At 50.7% G+C, this 18032-nt stretch overlaps 7 protein-coding genes across 7 annotated transcripts; 3 read left to right on the top strand and 4 right to left on the bottom strand.

The window, feature by feature from the left end:
* Positions 1-59: 59 nt before the first annotated feature.
* Positions 60-1487, bottom strand: Aud_010389 (putative zinc metallopeptidase; the record flags this gene model as incomplete). Its single annotated transcript, XM_043295232.1, has 1 exon — positions 60-1487. One exon carries the CDS (start codon positions 1485-1487, stop codon positions 60-62), a length of 1428 nt encoding a protein of 475 aa, XP_043151167.1.
* A 575-nt stretch (positions 1488-2062) lies between these two features.
* Aud_010388 (SDR family oxidoreductase) lies at positions 2063-3293 on the top strand (the record flags this gene model as incomplete). The annotated part of the gene is made up of 2 exons (XM_043295231.1): positions 2063-2554; positions 2640-3293. 2 exons carry the CDS (start codon positions 2063-2065, stop codon positions 3291-3293), a joined length of 1146 nt encoding a protein of 381 aa, XP_043151166.1.
* A 184-nt stretch (positions 3294-3477) lies between these two features.
* Aud_010387 (rRNA-processing protein SOF1) lies at positions 3478-4938 on the bottom strand (the record flags this gene model as incomplete). Its single annotated transcript, XM_043295230.1, has 3 exons — positions 3478-3838; positions 3897-4876; positions 4936-4938. The coding sequence occupies 3 exons, from the start codon at positions 4936-4938 to the stop codon at positions 3478-3480; spliced, it is 1344 nt and encodes a 447-aa protein (XP_043151165.1).
* Positions 4939-5301: 363 nt separating this feature from the next.
* Positions 5302-6641, top strand: Aud_010386 (proteasome regulatory particle lid subunit RPN6; the record flags this gene model as incomplete). Its single annotated transcript, XM_043295229.1, has 2 exons — positions 5302-5569; positions 5635-6641. The coding sequence occupies 2 exons, from the start codon at positions 5302-5304 to the stop codon at positions 6639-6641; spliced, it is 1275 nt and encodes a 424-aa protein (XP_043151164.1).
* A 418-nt stretch (positions 6642-7059) lies between these two features.
* Positions 7060-8722, top strand: Aud_010385 (SWIB/MDM2 domain-containing protein; the record flags this gene model as incomplete). The annotated part of the gene is made up of 3 exons (XM_043295228.1): positions 7060-7141; positions 7220-8139; positions 8198-8722. The coding sequence occupies 3 exons, from the start codon at positions 7060-7062 to the stop codon at positions 8720-8722; spliced, it is 1527 nt and encodes a 508-aa protein (XP_043151163.1).
* Positions 8723-9150: 428 nt separating this feature from the next.
* Positions 9151-10409, bottom strand: Aud_010384 (TLC domain-containing protein; the record flags this gene model as incomplete). Its single annotated transcript, XM_043295227.1, has 2 exons — positions 9151-9834; positions 9930-10409. 2 exons carry the CDS (start codon positions 10407-10409, stop codon positions 9151-9153), a joined length of 1164 nt encoding a protein of 387 aa, XP_043151162.1.
* A 792-nt stretch (positions 10410-11201) lies between these two features.
* On the bottom strand, positions 11202-17653 carry Aud_010383 (uncharacterized protein; the record flags this gene model as incomplete). The annotated part of the gene is made up of 3 exons (XM_043295226.1): positions 11202-16665; positions 16726-17514; positions 17583-17653. 3 exons carry the CDS (start codon positions 17651-17653, stop codon positions 11202-11204), a joined length of 6324 nt encoding a protein of 2107 aa, XP_043151161.1.
* Positions 17654-18032: the final 379 nt, after the last annotated feature.

The raw sequence follows: 18032 nt of genomic DNA, 5'->3' as shown, positions 1-18032 counted from the left end.
GTATTTACAATGGTCAGGCAAACAATGGCTCGAGCGTCTTACTCGCTTTCTTCAGTACGTCAAGCCTCGTTATCCTTAAAAGAATAGCGTGCTTTCTCCGGATACATAGGATGTGATGGCAGTTTCAGATGACCATTGGAGATGACATCCCTGCTCACCCTTGCCGGCGGATCCCACACAACCTCTGCTACACTTCTTCTTGGCCTTGATATGTTGCATCCTGTGTCGTCCACATTGTGGAGCAGGACTAGATCGGGTTGATCTCCTTCCTTGAGCATCAAACCCGATCCGCCCCGGCCGCCCAGTAGTCCGATTGCGGCACGCGCACGCGTGGATACACACTCGTACAACAATTCTGCATCCTTCTGCGTTCCGGCCTGGTAGATCCCCACGCCTAGACAAGCAAGGGACAGGGGGTCTACAGAGCCCCAGGGTGTGAATGCATTTCCGACATTATTGACTCCGATAATAGCATCTAGACCATGCTCGCGTATCATCTTAAGGACATGCAGGGTACCTCTTGGCCGATTGTGAGGAGCGTTGGCTGCGGGAGACGCCGAGGCCATGTACATGTCGCTGGTTGGCAAACCGACGAAACTCACAGGAAAGTCATTTTTACGAATTTTTTGGGCCAAATCCGACCACTCTTCATCAGTGAAGAGAGTCAGGCGGGTGCAATGCCCCAACATGACCCGTCTGCTACTTGACTGGCTCGTCCAGTTATTCCGCTGCAGTGCTTGCAGGACATACCACACAAGAGCCTCCTTACTGCTATCTAGAGTGTAGTCTAGATGGAAGTCGACATGCCTGTCCAGCTTGAGGGCGGTTTCGATCGCCCAGTCAATGTTTCGTCTCGCAGCGTCCGTAGTCGATTCAACGTAGGGTGTCGTTCCGATGACATCTATCTGTGGATAGCGCTGGAGGGCCTCCTCGATCAAATCGCGATTTTCATCACCGTATTCGCTGGAAAAGATGGGATCCTGAGCGAAGATGACGATCTGAACGTCGCAGCATTCTTTCCATTGGTCTTTCAGTTTGAGACCAGCTTCAAGACATGTCAGTTTGACCGTGTGATCAACCTCCACGAACGCCCTCATTGCTGTAACGCCAGCAGAAACCGACTCCGCAAGAAGCCATTCGCCTCTTTTTATGAGATCGGCCTGATTGAACTGTTTTTTGGCCTGAGTGGTGAAGGACAGCGCTTCTTGGAAGGAGCCTTCCGATGGAAGAAGATGTGTGTATTCGCGTGTGCTGTGGACATAGGCCTTATCGAGGTGAATGTGAGGATGGGTCAGTGCTGGAAGCGCCAGGGAAGAAGAGTTATCTTCTGGTGATGAGTTGCAGCGGCGGGCGGGGGTGATTGCGGTGATTGTGCCTTTTGCTGGCTTTTCCGGATATTTGATGGCAATATCCCATTCTGTATCATTGGCACCTGCTAGCCTTACACCTTCGATCTGTGTGATTTGGGTTGTTAGTGAAGGAGGCATTATGCCGGAATTCGAGGGTAGTCGATTGGTTATATACAAGAAGAGGACCACCGATGGTGGTATAGAACGTACGACAACGCTCAGTGGTAGTGTATAATAGTGAGACCCGCTCTAGAAGAAACCAATTTCATGCTAAGTACACTTCGTATCAGTCTGCTTGTAGCATCCTTACTAAATATGTTATCATCCTGGTTAGAATAGTAGGAAGCGCCGTGATAGCCTATCACCCCACATCTCCGCACGTCATTATTTTTCCGAATTCTCTGCCCTGAATTCATACTGTACCTTGTTCAGTTCATTGATACAACAATGAATGCTATCTGTGTAGACGACTCCTGAATATTTGCATATAGTGGACCGCGGCTGGGGTCGCATTTTGAACAATTCCTCCGTTTCGTGACGCCTTCCTGCTATGACGGAGTACGCCGATTAACAGCAAAAATCACATGTGCCTGGAGTTCTGAAGTTCGATACTGAGTTCGGTCATGCTACAATCCAAGAAAAGTAATACTGATGTCGAAGATCTAACCAGTGATTATATCAGAAAGGTAACCGACATAGGTCCATCACGCATAATGTCCACCGTATCAGCCTCGTCCATCTCGCAGTTACCTGATAAAGGATGGCTTGAACAATTCACATTCGACCTTGTTTTGACAGTCCTCAATCGCACACTTTTCCACCCATTCGTCGCCTGGGTCGGAGTGCTCAGCCTCCGAGCCCAGGCCACCCCTTACACCCATTTCTCGTTCATGATCGCAACTTGTTATGCGGTCTTCCTCACGGTCTTGGCTCTTGCCCGTGCGATGAACCAGAGACTGGCCCATGGGCTTCCCCGACCTGTTGACTTAAGCGAAGAGGTTGTTGTTGTGACTGGAGGTGCGAGTGGCCTTGGCTTACTCATTGCCCGGATATATGGATTACGTGGAGTTAGTGTAGCCGTCTTGGACATCAAGGCTGAGAGCGATATCGAGGGATGGGAAGAAGTGACGGGGGTGGACTACTATCAGTGTGATATTACCGAGCGAGAAGATGTGGAGAAGACGGCAAGGAGAATTACGGAAGAGGTATGGAAATTGCTGCGCGAGACCACATCACCTGTAGAAGATATGATGGTATGATCGTTTAGAGAATGATGCTAATCTTCCTTAGCTGGGTACACCGACTGTGCTTATCAACTGCGCGGCGGCACGAATTAACGGTCAACCACTCCTGTCTCTATCTGCAGAGGCATTCCAGAAAACAATCCGAACCAATCTACTCGCAGTCTTTCACACTTGCCAAGTATTTCTTCCCGGAATGTTATCCGCCCAGAATGGAGGTACCATCGTCAATATCAGCTCCGTCCTGGGCCAGCTGTCCGCCGCCAGCTTGTCAGACTATTCTGCGAGCAAGGCAGGTCTTAGCGCCCTTCATCGGACATTGGAAGCTGAGCTTCGTGTGTCGAGAAATGATCAGATAGTGAAAATGCTGCTGGTGGAGACAGGGCAGATATCAACGCCTCTATTCAAATCGTTTAAGACGCCAAACAAGTTCTTTGCGCCAGTTCTTGAACCAGTCCATGTCGCTCAGAAAATCATTACCGCAATAGACGAAGGACAAGGTGGCCTAATCCGGCTGCCCGCGTTCGCCGTTTTCATCGACTGGTATGCCGTACTGCCTGCCAGCATACAGCGGATTGCCCGTTACCTGAGCGGTATCGACCATGCTGCTTTACAAGGGTCATCTGAAGCAAACAGGCCAAAACATGGTGTGTCGTCGAGTCAGATATCGCCAGATGAACTGAAAGTCAAGAAGGGCGATTAGTGATTCAATGCCTTGAGCAAGACGACTACCACAAGAGGGATGCGTGATATGCTGTGTAAACCGTATAGACTCCTTAAGTTATCGTCGATTGTCATCGAACGGAATTGCCTTCGGAAGACAAATGTTGGCAAGTTGACACTCTCAAGATTCGACAATCAAGAGAGTGTCCTCAGACTTGCAGAGCTTATTGCTCATGTGTCAAGATCATCTTCTCACGCTCGCTCCGTCTCGGTGGCAGAGCACCCTTCTTACTATGCTTGCGAACATTCTCCTCACGTCTCTTAATAGCAGCAAGTTCTTCTCTCTTTATCTCTGTCGCCTTTTTCACGGTTCTTGGCACATGACGCTGACGCTTGATCCTTCGGATTTCAGGCATATGCGAGTACCTGGTAACTAGAGCCTGGTCATATTCTAACTTTGCTCTCTGGCGGGCGCTCTTGATGCCACTACGGTCGGAGGCATTCGCGCGCCAGAGTCGAATGTTGCCGTCGTCTGACCCGGAAAGAATGTACTTGTTGTCGGGCGTAAACTTAGCGGAGAAGACACTGTACGAACAAATGAGCAATGGAAGCGAAATCAACCAGATGCCTGCAAAATACATACCGTTGCATTCTCTTGGTATGGTAAATGTCGCGGGAATGCCCATGGGCTCGGCTCCACAAGCGCACCGTTTTATCATAAGAAGCCGTCACGAGTTCCTCGCCAGTCGGGCTGAACTCGACATCCATGACCGCAGCGACGTGATCCTTGAGCACATTCAAGGCACGATCCATTTTCCTCATATCAAAAATGTAAGCATTATGATCTTCGTTGGCCACCGCGAAGTTGAATGCCTCCATCGGGTTCCAAGAGATGGCGTTCGATGCCAAACGTAGGACAAGTTTGTGAACAGGCAATGAAGTACGAAGATCATACATGATAACAGATCGATCAATGGCTGTTGATCCAATGACGGATGTTTCTGTCTGATTGAAGGCAAGCGAGGTGATAGTATCCACGCTAGTGGGCCAATGAAGGACCTGGGAAGGTGTCGAGGACGGCCGCGACAAATCGTAGATAGAAATCTGAGAAGACGACGCAGCGAAGTATGGCAGGTTTCGGTGATGCGAAACCCCAGTAAAAGCGCTTTGGCCTAGATATGTTCCCAATGGTGGTGCTTCAGGTGAGGAGTTGTATGGGTCCCACAGTTTGATGGTCTTGTCGCTTGCGCACGAGAGCAATTTCCGTTCGGGAGTCCAGCACAATCCCTTGACAATGTTTTCATGTGCCTGAGTGTTCCATACTTCACCTTGAGTTGTCAAATCCCAAACCTTGACGACACCATCACCACTGCCACTCGCAAACCGTTGTAGGGATCCCGGATCTTTGGCCATTGTATAAACACCATCCACATGACCGTCGTCCATTTGGCCCACAAAGGGCGCGGCAAACAGTCGTTCTAGCTTGACAGCATTCAATGCACGGGTGTATTCACGAGCTCGTTCGAACGGATGCTGGGCTGGATCTAGATTTCGGGGCTGTCGAACGACAGCAGAGCCAGGTGCCTGCTGGGACGCCGTGGAGCGAGAAATTGCCTTGATTTTCTGTGCAAATGTATCAGAGACATATAAACTCACGTTATATTAGCGACACTGGTGCTTACCATGATGCTCTCCGACCGTGGGCTATTAGATCATGAAAATGAAGAATGTGGTAGTTGATGCTTTGGCTGGGCGGCCATTGAAATTTCCAGATGCTTTTTTTTCTGCTGGTTGTTTTTCGGGTGATTCGTTAAGCCGCGGGCGGTGAGAGCAGCCCAAGCTGCTGGCCAGCTCCAAGTGTGACGATAGCCAGTGAACCACCCATCAATAACAGATACCAGTACCTCCTCAAATCCCGTCCCAATCGAGTTCTCATCGGACTTTTTGCTATTCTAAGACTATTGAAGCTGTCATTACTGCCGAAATATTTGATTTGACTGTTTACCACCTAGAGTTCCGCTACTACATCCCTCACAACCAATTCGATCATGGCGCCTTCATCGACGACAGCGGCGCGGATAGAGGAGGCTCGGGCTCTCGCGAAGAAAGACGCTCCCAAGGCCGAGAGTATTTACAAGGATATTCTCTCGCAAGGTCCAGGCTCGACTGAGACCTCGTCGAGAGACTATGAAAATGCTCTGATCGGTTTGGGGGAGTTGTATCGGGATGAGAAGAAGCCACAGGAAATTGCAGAGCTCATCAAAACCAGTCGTGATACCTTCTCATCATTTGCCAAAGCAAAGACCGCGAAGCTCGGTAAGTCGATGACCACGGTGATAGTTGGGTTAATAATCCTCAGAGTAGCTGACCCATCATCCTAGTCCGCCAGCTGCTTGACCTGTTCAGTGAGATTCCGAATACCCTCGACATCCAAGTCGCTGTCATCAAATCCTGCATCGACTGGGCCGTCTCAGAACGACGGTCCTTCCTCCGACAGAACCTCGAAACCCGGCTGGTGGCTATATACATGCAGAAGCAAACTTACTATGATGCCCTTACCCTCATTAATTCTCTCTTGCGTGAGCTGAAGCGCATGGATGACAAACTCATGTTGGTTGAGGTGCAGCTGTTAGAGTCGAGGGTGTATCACGCGCTCGGTAACCAAGCCAAGGCACGCGCTGCCTTGACCGCTGCTCGTACATCCGCCGCTTCGGTTTACACACCTCCACATCTTCAGGCTGGGCTGGACATGCAAAGTGGTATGCTACATGCAGAGGACAAAGACTTCACTACGGCATTCTCCTACTTCATTGAGGCCCTCGAGGGATACAGCTCGCTTGATGAGAGTGACTTGGCAACGGCTGCTCTTCAGTACATGCTGTTGTGTAAAATCATGCTGAACCTGGTGGATGATGTCACCAATTTACTGGGTTCTAAGCAAGCGCAGAAGTACGCTAGCCCACGACTTGAAGCCATGAAGGCCGTGGCTCGTGCCCATGCCAACCGCTCTCTTGAAGAATACGAGAAGGCTCTTTCAGACTACAGATTCGAACTTGGAAGCGATGTTTTCATCCGTAACCATCTCCGGAGATTGTACGACGCCATGCTGGAACAGAATCTCATCAAGGTCATTGAGCCCTTTAGCCGGGTTGAGCTAGACCACATCGCGAAGATGGTTGGCCTGGATACGCAACAGGTGGAGAGGAAGCTTTCTCAGATGATCCTGGACAAGGTAATCATCGGAGTCTTGGATCAAGGTGCTGGCTGCCTGATCGTCTACGACGAGACGGAGCGTGACAAGGCGTACGATGCAGCTCTGGAAACAATTGAGAAGCTTAGCAATGTGGTGGAGGGACTGTACACTAACCAGGCAACACTGCTGGAGTGATTGTCCTGACCTTTTACTTCTTAATGTGATCCCTGGGAAATGATAGCATTGAAGCATGATTGTGGGATAAATGACCCCTGCTTGGAGGGTCTTTCTGTAATTGCGCTTGTAGTATTTTAGACCGGATTGGATATGGCCAATGCCCATTTTCAGTTTCTCTTCCAATGATCGTAGCCGCATCCAGGTAAGAAATATTGATATAGCCCTGCTGCGCTGGAGGGAAATAGAGATGTACTTCTCGGAACCGACCAAAAAGGGTATAGCGCGATCGCGGCAAAAGGATCGCGACTTTCGCAGCGGAGACAGTACACCAAAAGGCATCCATGCCCATCCAGATATTCTTCCATTCATTGCAAAACAGCTTCGTTCGAAGAACGCTATCTGCACTTGGTATCTCTCTTTTGATATACCAATGAGTATGCAGCCCAACTATGCCCGTGGCTTTCCGCAAGCCGCCCAACGGTCTCCTGCCACGCCTCGTCGCGGGCCTCCAGCACCAGGTAGATTTGCCCCATCTCCCTTGATTCCGGCAAACCTTAAAATGAAGACCGTCTCCTAACACCATTTGATTGAAGTAGGTCCTGCTATGCCTGTACCGATGCCACAGCACGCAGTTCCGCCTCAGTACATCCCTCCTCAGCGCAACATGCCGCATCCTAACGACGCCGTTCAGCGTCGCAGTCGTAAGCCCACCGACAAGAATATCCCGGATGGCATCGAGGAGGTGATCATCGGGGAAGGAGTACAACAATACAAAAGTCTTCGTGACTTAGAGAAGCGATTGGATGCCTCCATTGTGCGTAAGAGGCTGGATATTCAGGATTCGATCAGCAAGACCGTCAAGAAATATCGTACAATGCGCATTTGGATTTCCAACACTGTGGAGAATCAGCCATGGCAGACCGGTGCAGGCCAGAACGGAGCAGCCCCAGGTAGCAATCCTGGCTCCGGACGCTATAAAGTGAGAATCGAAGGACGGCTTTTGGATGATGACTCCGACCCTACAGCGCCCGATGACAGCGAAGATGAAGGCGGGAACGCCGATGAGAGCGGAGATGCTATGGAGCACGATGGACAAGCTGCCGAGAAGCCGAAGAAATCTGCTGCTAAACGACCCAAACAGCGGTTTTCGCAGTTCTTCAAGACGATCACTATTGATTTTGACAAGTCTCCATCTTCGAATCCGGAGGAGACCAAGACTATTAGCTGGACAAAGCCGCAGCTACCGGCAAATGCTGTCACTCTTCCTCCAACTGCGGATTTTGATTCTCTACAATTCTCTCGTGCGTCCCAGGAGAACCTAAACGTCACCATCAGTTTAGTCCGAGACGAGGCCCCTGAGCGATACAAGTTAAGCAAGGAGCTGGCCGAGGTGCTTGATGTTGAAGAAGAGACTCGAAGCGGTATCGTCCTAGGTATTTGGGACTACATCCGAGCGATGGGACTTCAAGAGGATGAGGAAAAGCGACTAGTACGATGTGATCATCGCTTACGAGCGGTATGTCCTATGCTTCAACAATATCGACAAGAAAATTATACTAATTGACTCCATTTAGATCTTCGGACGAGACCAGATGTTTTTCCCTCAGATCCCTGAAAGCATCGGGCCACACACCAGTCCACTAGACCCGATCAAGCTTCCTTACACAATTCGCGTCGATGAGGATTTCCACAAGGACCCTGCGCCAACGGTCTACGACATTCAGGTCGCAGTGGAGGACCCTCTACGCGCCAAAATGCTTGCCTTAACCCAGAATCCGCAATATACAGCGGGGTTGCGCCAAATTGCTGCTCTAGATGATCAGCTAGCCCTTATTGTCCAAACTCTAACGCATTCGAGAGCCAAGCATTCCTTCTACACCGCACTAAGCAAAGACCCTGCCACGTTCTTGCGGCGCTGGGTCAACTCTCAGCGCAGAGATTTGGAGACCATCCTTGGCGAGGCAACCCGCGGCGGCGGCGAGGATGGCAGTGGGCCGGAATTCAGGAGAGGAGGAGCCGAGAGTGTTTGGGATACGCAGGTGGCCATGGAGGCTGTGCGTTACATGCTTGCCAAACCGGAGGCAGCAGCAGCACGATAGGTTAGGGTTTTATTCGTTCCTATTATCCGTTGACTGTTGGAGGAGGCGCTTTCTTGGTGTTTGGTCGGGATGGTTTCTGTTTCTCGAGTTCTTTCTATTTGTGACTATGCCGATTCATAGAACTAATGGTTCAGATTGTCGTCGGATTGTGTAAGGTTAATAAAGGGGATCAAATCAAGGAAATTGAGTATCATGAGCTGAATGTCTTAAGGGCGTGCAAAAATCCTGATCAATGCGGCTAAAGTGATTTCAATATAACAGTCCATTAATCTCATACCAAACCGAGATACCTCCCGCTGCGTTCAGCAATGCAAACTCTGGACAAGAAAAGCCAACAGACAGTAAGCAGCCAAACCAATTACTAGCAATGACGACTCACAATCCTCGGCAGAAATGCCGCCCTCTAAGCTGTCTACAAGTCAGAAAGACTAAGAGCGGGCTGCGGTAGCCACGTTAGGATTCCTCCTCCGCAACTCTTCGCTCGGGCCTCCATCGACGGCGGAAGCAATCTTCTCGCTAGCCAAATCGCCAGTGGTGAAAGCTCCCTCCTCCTGTTCTAGCTTGGTAGCGGCCTCAATAACGACATCCTGCGCGAGCTCCTCTTCCTTCGTCTTACCCGCAGGCGCAGGCGCGCGGAAGCGTTTGACAACCGCTTCAATCATCTTGGTGAACCAGTAGTAGTTGAGCCCATTGAGGACGACATTCGACACGACGTACGTCACAACCAGCCAGGTGGGCACACCGCCGGCGGTGTATTTGGAGAATTTGGTGATCTCTGCCTGTGCCCTCGCACAGGCTTCATTGACGCACATGGACCCATCGCGAATTTGGAAAACGTCCGCAGTAATGTCGACGGGATTAAGCGCGGCGGCTTCTGATGCGGACCAGGCCTGCTTGAGAGCGTACCACATGTCCTTGTACACTGCGGCCGATTGCCACGTGCCCCATATGAGACGGCAGCAAAAGAACACGACGAGCAGGAGCATGCCGTTATACCATTGCAGTCTGCTACCAGTCATGTTGACTTTATCCAAGAACCAATGGATGTTGAGGAAGGGGCTAGAGAGCTCGTAAAGGATGAAGACCGGAGAGTAGAAGTGGAGAAAGGGTCTCTGCAGTGCATTAGTTTCCCATTACGGCTTCGAAACCAGCTATCCAACGGAGCATTTAACAATGAGGGCAAGGGAAGAAATAACGAGCCACTCACGAAGCCAAGACTGAAAACCCACAGGGCACTAACGGCATGGAAAAGCATTCCGACGCCAAAAATCTTCACATAGACAGTACTGACGTACAGATCATAGATGAAGTAGCCCGCTGCCAGTGCCGATATGAACGCGCAAGCCCCCGAGTATCCATAAACCCGCTCCGCCGTACTCATCGACTTCCGCTCATTGTCTGTGAACATCACCCATAGAGCTACTGCGTTGATCAAAATGCTTTGTATCAAGGAGACAACATGGACATCCCAGTTGAGCTTGGTCCGCTTATTCAGATTCGGGTAATGGCGAGGGAATAGCCGCGGAGACAACCACGGTGATAGGTATGAATGGATGAACTGGTAGAACGCGAAGGCGGCGATGATCTCATGGACATGGTCGGTTACGGCCGGGATGTTAAGGTGTATGGCCCACGGTTCCACCAAGTCTCGAAGCCACCTTGGAGGCGGCGGAATAGGGTCTATCATGCCGATGTATAGATCCCAGTTGGGGGGGGATTGTGCTATGTCTGCCGACTCAGACCAGCTGGTGAGATGACTCGCTAAATCCAGTCCCTGTCAGGGGAACTAAATATGGGACGGCGAGACAGACTCTTGAGTGAAAAGGAAAGGATGATTGTAAAGAAGAAGAAGTAGATGTCGGTTAGGCCAACTCGAGATCAGCCATCATGCAGGAGAAGCTGCAGTCGGCGAAGCTGAGGGGATGGCATAACTATTATGTAGCCAAAGCCATATAACAAGGGCCTCGGTTGGTCGCGTGCCTTGTGGTGCCTAATCTGTCAGGCTGTCCATAGTTGGGGAAAAAAGTGTTGGGGTGGCTGACTCATCATAGGTAAGTTAGCCTCAGGTGGTACATCAGGAGACCATCCTGGTCAGTGAGTCTGCCTGAGGCACCACAGTCTCTTACTACGTCCAGCATTGCAAACATTTGCGGTTGTAAAAAGGAAAATGGCCTGGCTTAAAGTAAGGTATCTTTAGTTCATTGAATCAATCATCGTAACTATTTACTGAGGCTAAACATGCATCTGCCATCCCTCCTCTCGTACAGGTTCTGGTAGATAATGAATAGACATTAGGAACGTCAACAAAGGAAAGGACAAAAGAAAGGCTACATCAAAAGCAACTCCAAGTTGCAGCGTCCAAAGTGTTAGGTCATCCGGCAGACGTAAGCGCTCTTCCCCCACGTAAGGCACGCTGACAGTTAAATTTAAATTCTTTCAAGACAGCCTGTCTCGCAGGGCTAGTCAAGTGAGCAGCCGGTTAGCCCACTGCGCTTGCAATTTCAGCACCGAGTCCGCTGTCACTGTGGTGTCCATAGAGTACCATTTTTCTTGACTCAAGATCCTCCCTGTCCCCGTCCGGCTCTCCTTCCTGCTGATCATCCGCCGACTCATTGCTCTTGGTCGTCTGATCATCGTCCTCATCCTGGTCCGCGGTTCCTTGCCCCTCCTCTTGTTGTTCACCATTTTCAGGATCTTCCGATACGGAGCGAGGGGCTGCAGCGGACATGTTTGTGGTACTGGCCGCACTCACTCGTCGATCGGCGGAGACGACACTCTCGGTTCCGTACATCATGCTGTCCGTGTACGTTCCAGTGTAGCTGGTTCTACGTTCAGTACCAGTGTCACTCTCTTCTCCGCTCTGATTCTCGTCTTCCTCTGGGAAAATCTCGTTTTCCTTGTTAGCTACTGAGCTTCGACCGCCCCATGAGGCTTTTCGCATGGAGTAGTTGGACTTCACGGAATGACTCCGCTTCAAATTTGTAAAGCCACTGCCCGAGCTCGCATATCGATCAGGTACGCCGCGATTGCCAGTGACATTGCTCAAGCTGAGTATCCTTCGGTCCTTGTTTGTATTGGACGGAGCATTCGACCCCAACCGAGGTGAAGCCGAGGTTCGCTTTTTCAATGCAATGCCGACACTGCTCCCAATGATACTCCGGGAATCTTTGGCTGTGCTGGTAGTACTGCTGGCACTAGGTCCTCGGGACCGAGAGCCACGCGCCTTCTTCATGTTCAAGCTTTGTAGACCCCTTGGCCGGCTGAGGAGAACCGTGCGAGCATGATCAAGAACACCCTCCAGAATTCGTTTCTCGAGAGTATCAGCACGGTCCTCCATGACCTGCATCTCCTCGTGACGGAGCTCAAGTGCCATCTCCAAGCTAGATAGCTCCTTGCTAAGCTTGGTGTTTTGTTTGACGAGTTCTTCCTTTTCGGATTTCAGCGTATTGATTATGCTCAGAAGAGAGTCCTTCTCTTCATTGAGAGTGATGATTTCGGCTTCGACCTGCTCTTTCTGCGCATTTCTTCTCTCCAGCGCAATTGCAGCTTCCTCAGCCTCCCGGCGCCTGCGCTCTGTATCCTCCACCACGAGGGCGGATTGAGCTGCAAACATCTCGTTCATCTTGCGTGAGGTCTCCATGATGTCCTTATGCATCTCATCTAATTTCATCATATGCGCAACGGACTGGTCAGTGTTTGTCGCATGATCAAGAAGAGTATCTAGCTTTTCATGAACTGGCCCGTTAGTGTTCGTGGCATGGTCGAGCAGCTCATTCAGCTTGTCGTAAACTTGAGCATTGGTACTCGTAGTCTGACTGAGCAATTGATCAAGCTTCTCATGTACTTGGTTGTTGGTCACGCGTTCAACAAGAATATCGAGAGCCTCTTGCACCTTGTCGTTCTTTGCATGTTCCAAAAGGCTGTCAAGTTTCTCGCGGACCTGAGTGTCATCGTACTTCTCCGGCTCAGGTGGTGGAAGAGCTGGGAGCATCGATGGAATTGTCGAAGGAAGAATGGAAAGATCCATCTTGATATCCTGCGTCGCTTTCTGAGAATGATCGTAGTGCTTTCCAACGATGGAGAGAATTTCCTGTATCGACTCCAAGACTTGCGGATGGAACTCATGCAGCTGGCTCTCCACGCGATCGGTGGCAGCGACTGCTCGTTCAAAGTCAGACCGAGCTTGCTCGTGGTGTGTCTTCACCTCGTTGTGCATCTCCTCTATCTTGGTGTAGGACTCGCCGACCTTCTCGAAGAAGGTCTTTGTGTCCAAGCTGATGCGTTCACACGTTTCGTTGACGCTATCGCCCATTGCACCAATGACGAGCTTTATGTCTTCGGCAAGGGCCTTGGTTGTTGTGATAGCTTCCAGGTGCGCGTTGTCTCGTTCCTCGGTCTCAGTGAACTTCGAGCCGATTGAAGTGTGGACATCATCATACTTGGCCATGACTTCGCCGAGTTTCTCATCAATTTTTGCACCTAGCTCCACGATGATGGCTGCACGAACCTCATCATGTTTGACCAGGGCAGCGGCGTCGCGTTCCTCCATTTCAAGCTTGCTCGCATCTTGTTCGCCGCGGACGCGCTCGAATTCCCGGTTGATGAGTTCTGTGAGTTCGTGAATGCTTTCTACGGTCGTAAAACTTTCAGCAGAAGCAGCCAAGCCTTCCAAGAGTTGCTTGAGCTCGGAAAGTCCCTCGGAACTGCCATCCAGCTTGCTCTTTAGCTCGTCGCCGAGTCCTTCGACCACGGCTCTCGCCTCATCAATCTTCTCCGCAAGCCCAGCGTGTTCGACCTTTCTGGCTTCGAATCCTTGCGCTGTCAACTCGTTTTCAGCTTCTACTTTCTCTCTGAAGTCAGTCACGAGCATTGACAGATCCTGGATGTCGGTCTTTGTTGGCAGTGTCTCAATATCGGGAAGCTTCAGCTCTTCCACCTGAGTCTTCACCTCGAATATCATGGCTTCCACTGTTTGCAAATCCGATTTGACAAGTTTTTCAGCATCAGGTTCACCTTCCGAACCTTTGCTCTTAAGCTCATCAAAAGCGATCCACATATCCTTCAAAAGGGTCTCCAGAGTACCGATCTCTGACTTGGTTGGTCCTTCGGCCTCTAGGCGAGCGGAAAGTTCAGCGATCGCTTCCTTTGTCTCGTGGACGATGACTTCGAGGCTACCCAGCTGCTCTGCCTTAGCGATTTCATCTGGAGCGGGAAATCTCAACTCATCAAGCTGGGATTTCGTGTTTCGCAGTAGCGTTTCAATGGCGTCTGTGTCCTCCTTCTTCGCTGTCGAGTCATCCACAGGATTTTCCCGAGCTACAATACCAGCTACGGAGCTTTGCAGTTCGTGTAGGCCCGCGATCACCTCGTCCAGATGCTCTTTTTTCAGGGCATCTTCCGACGGTTCCGGTGCGCGCGGAGCAGACTCTATGGCATCGACCTTGACCTGTAGCTCGGTGATGAGGGATTTGAGGGCTTCGATGTCACTGCTGATATTCGGCTCATTTGCGAGCATTAATTCCCCGCCTCTGGTAGCTTCAGGCTCCCTGGACTCATCCTGTGACTGACGCAATGATTCTACGTCTGCCTTCAGGCTGCTAAGTCCTTCTTTCAGAGTATCGAGGAGTTCGGAATGATCAAACTGCTCAGGCCTGTCGAGAAGCTTGGACAGGTCACCCCGAATCGTAGCCACGCCGTCATTGAGGACCTCAATAACTTCACCAGTTGAAAATGACACAGTGTCTCCGCTATCTTTAGGTTGGTTGTTCTCCTCACGAAAGGCTTCAAGGCTTTCACGGAGAGCCGCGACGATATCGTCCTTGTCGGACTTGGGCTGTACGGGAACAAGACTCGTGGTCATAGTCTCACGAATGCTATCGAACTCTTCCTTGATGACTTTGGTGATGTCGTCTGCGCTTGGGGTCTTCTGGCTTTCCGAGACATCGCGAATAGCGTCGAGAATCTCGTCTTTGTCGCTGGAGACATTGGTGCGAAGAAGGAGAGAGCTCAAAGTTTGCCGAAGGTGCTCAAATTCCTTCTCCATAGCATCAAGAAGTTCTGGAGTGTCTGGATTACCACCTCGGCTGTTGGCTAGGGCAGCATCCGCGATGGTCTTTTCCATGTCGGCGTGGAGCAATCGGAATCCTTCCTTGACCGTATCCATGATCTCATGTTTGCCGGAAGCGTCCACGGCAGCTGCAGCGTATCCTTCGACCTCTTGTTTCACAGCGGCTAGGCCGTCCTTGATTGCTTCGAGCACCTGCTCAGTGTCTTTCTCGCCGGCAGGAGCGTGCTGTTGGACGTTGTCTTTGATTTCCTGAACGAGCTCCTGGAAACGTTCCAAAACCTGCTCCCCGGCATTGAGGTTCACTGAGCTCAGGGCCTCTTGAAGGCCGGCCGAGATTGCCTCCATCAAATCCTCCTTATTGAGCTCAATCTCCCTGATCATCGAGTTTTGGCTCTCCAGGCCCTCTGCAATTGCAGTCAATATTTCTTCCCGCGAGATATCTGGCTCAACCTTCGTACTAATGGCTGAGTTATGGGCAGCAAACGCATCATTTATCGCGTTGACGACATCGTCCTTGGTGATGTGGACTGGCTCTGTTCCTTTGGCCGCGTTGAAATGGGTCTCCAGCCCTTCCGACAGGGCAGTCAATATCTCGTCGCGACCAAGTCCCGAATCTAAACTTTCTCTGGTCAGAGCGCTTTGAGAGGCAAATGATTCGGTGACTGCCTCAAGTATCTCGTCCCGTACAGCAGCCAGGTGTTCGTGACTAAGGTGCCGATCAGCAGTCTGCTGAGAGTGTTCTTCCAGACATTCGCGTATGGTCTGGGCGATTTCGTGTTTCGTAACTATTGGGGGTTGCTCGAAACTCTGAACCCCAGCCTGAACAGCGGCCAAAACTTGATCATAAGTCACGGCTTGTTCATGCTGCGGCTGGTATGCCTTGAGCCCTTCGCTCAAGCACTCCAGAATCTCGTCGCGTTCAAGACCAAAATTCTGAAGTTCAATTTCGGGCTTGTACGTCTCCCAAGCTTCCCTGACAGTTTCCAGTATCTCGTCTTTCTGAAGACCGGGTTCCTGAGGGGGCCGTGACATGGCATGCTCTTCCATGACTCTCTTCACAATGGAGTAGATCTCGGCGCCATCCATTGCTGATCGAAACTCCGACAACGCTGAGGCATGTTGTCTATGCTCATTCATAATGTGTGATAGTTGGTTCTTCAGCTCTTGAAGACTGTTCTCGACGATGGTAGCGATCTCGTCTTTGCTGGGCGCCTTGGGTTCGTCGTCCCCTGCAGAGCGACTATTCTCTATTTCCTCAAGTTTACGGGCAAGGTCTCGGCCCATGCCCAAAACTTGACCTCGCAATTCTCGGACCAGCGCTTTGACTTCATTGGTCATCCCACCGCCTTCAATGACACTGGTCTTTACGCGCTGCATTATTGCCAGCATTTCCTCTGCGATGGAATTGTCCAGCTGCTGGTTTGGGCGCTCGGCGACGGGACCACTCTCATTCTGGACGATTTCCCTGTTCGGTCCACATGCTTGCTGGGGATCCACAGCATTGGAATCAGTAGCATGGAAACTGGCGCTGCTCTGTGGCGGGGCAGCCCTTGAGCGGACCAAGGCTTTGCTTTCCGAGCCTTCTTTCACCAAATTAAGGATCTCTTCGAGCATGTTTACGATGGTGCTGTCCGATTGCTTGTCAGAAAAGTCTTCCAAGGGCCGTGACTTGATCTCATCAACGAGGTCCAGGAGCTTCTCTTGGCCTTCCTTGGTGGCCATTTCTCGCAGGACTTTCTCCAGCAATGCTATGCTTGCTGATCCGTCAGATATGGGAGTAGGGGACGCGCATAGTTCACGTTCCATTGCTGCAGCGAAGGGGTTAGGACTGGGCATCCGTTGTGCAGAAAAACTCTTCCTCGAAGAACGAGGAGAACTATCCGATTCCCTGTTGTTAATATTCTGGTCAGAACCTAGGAGAGTACTGAAATCCCACCTTGTGGTAGCATCAGCATCTAGGAGCTTTGCAGCCAAACTTGAGGACAGGTCGCGGAGACTTTTCCGAATATCTTCGTCTCGAGCGTTGGTGGCGGCTTTGAGACTTATCAAGTCGGTGGCATTGTCTTTGCTTCGTCGGCTCAACTGAGCCATTTCACGTTGGAGATTGCTGGCAATGTCCGTGAGACTGATGATTTGGGTTGACAGTGTTTCGAGACTGTGGACGCTTGGACGTTTCGGTGTTGTAAAAGGGTCGGATTCGCCATGCTTAGGCTGAGATTCGCCCTCGTCAGGCAGCTGCATATTCTGAAGAGCCAACATCGTGGCAGAAGGGGGGGTGCTCTCTCCGAGAATAGGTTTGGAGAGGTACCGATTTGAGATTAGAAGGTTCGTGGCATCCTTGTCTGACTCTCTGTCCGAGGAACCAGTTGACTTCGCTGGGCTCTTCTCTTCTGGCCGAGTTGCGGAGTCCATAATTGACGCTCGTAGAGGTCTTTCCGGTGACCTGCTCTCTAGGTAGTTCAGAAACTCGGACCGGGTGTCAGCGTTCTGCAAAGATTGCATCCGCTTGTGAAATTGCCCTTTGATGAGCGACTTTTCTGGCGAAGACTTTGATGGCATTGGGTTCGTTGTGTATGGGCTGGGTACGTTTTCTCTTATCTTCTCCGCAAAATTCGCTGCCACCGCTTGGATATTTGGTGAGACATTGCCTTTTGTCGCAGGACTGGTAGAACTTGGGTTCAATGGCAGCGGCGGAGGTGCCCGTTCGGGATCCGAGCTGTCCCACCTTCATTACCACAAGATTAGCTGCCGATTGCAAACAATTCTCCTTGCGCTTTCAAAAGAGTGACTCACATAGGTATTGACTGGTGTCTGAGAACCAGCTCCCGATCACGGGAAGCATCGCGAGTATGAGACGACGGCATAGCGCAGGGTGCAGCAGTTACTCGGGATTAGTGGGATGAGTGGATTAAGTGGGTATCTTCGTAGATGGTTGCAAGAAATGAGATGTGTATCAGATTGAGAATTGCTCGGAATGCGCGAATGGTTTGATCGTCAAATTTGAGGTCGTAAGGGCATATCAGATCGTAAGAACAATAAGCAGGAAGTTAAGAAAGCAAGATCAAAATCAAAAACTGCGCTTGCTGCAAGAAGTACGGAAAACAGCAGGGTAAACAAAGAAGACAAAGGGCCAATGCAATGTGCGATGGGGGTTGAAGGCACGCAGAGGAGCAACTCTAAACTCTAGATACCTTTCGAAGAGGAGACAATCAATCACTTTTAAGTAGCAGAGTAAAGAAAACA

This window comes from Aspergillus udagawae (assembly GCF_001078395.1).
Source record: "Aspergillus udagawae IFM 46973 DNA, scaffold_9, whole genome shotgun sequence".
Lineage (NCBI taxonomy): Eukaryota > Fungi > Ascomycota > Eurotiomycetes > Eurotiales > Aspergillaceae > Aspergillus > Aspergillus udagawae.
The sequence above is the reverse complement of the archived record's forward strand: the minus strand, read 5'-3'. Positions and strand labels throughout refer to the sequence as shown.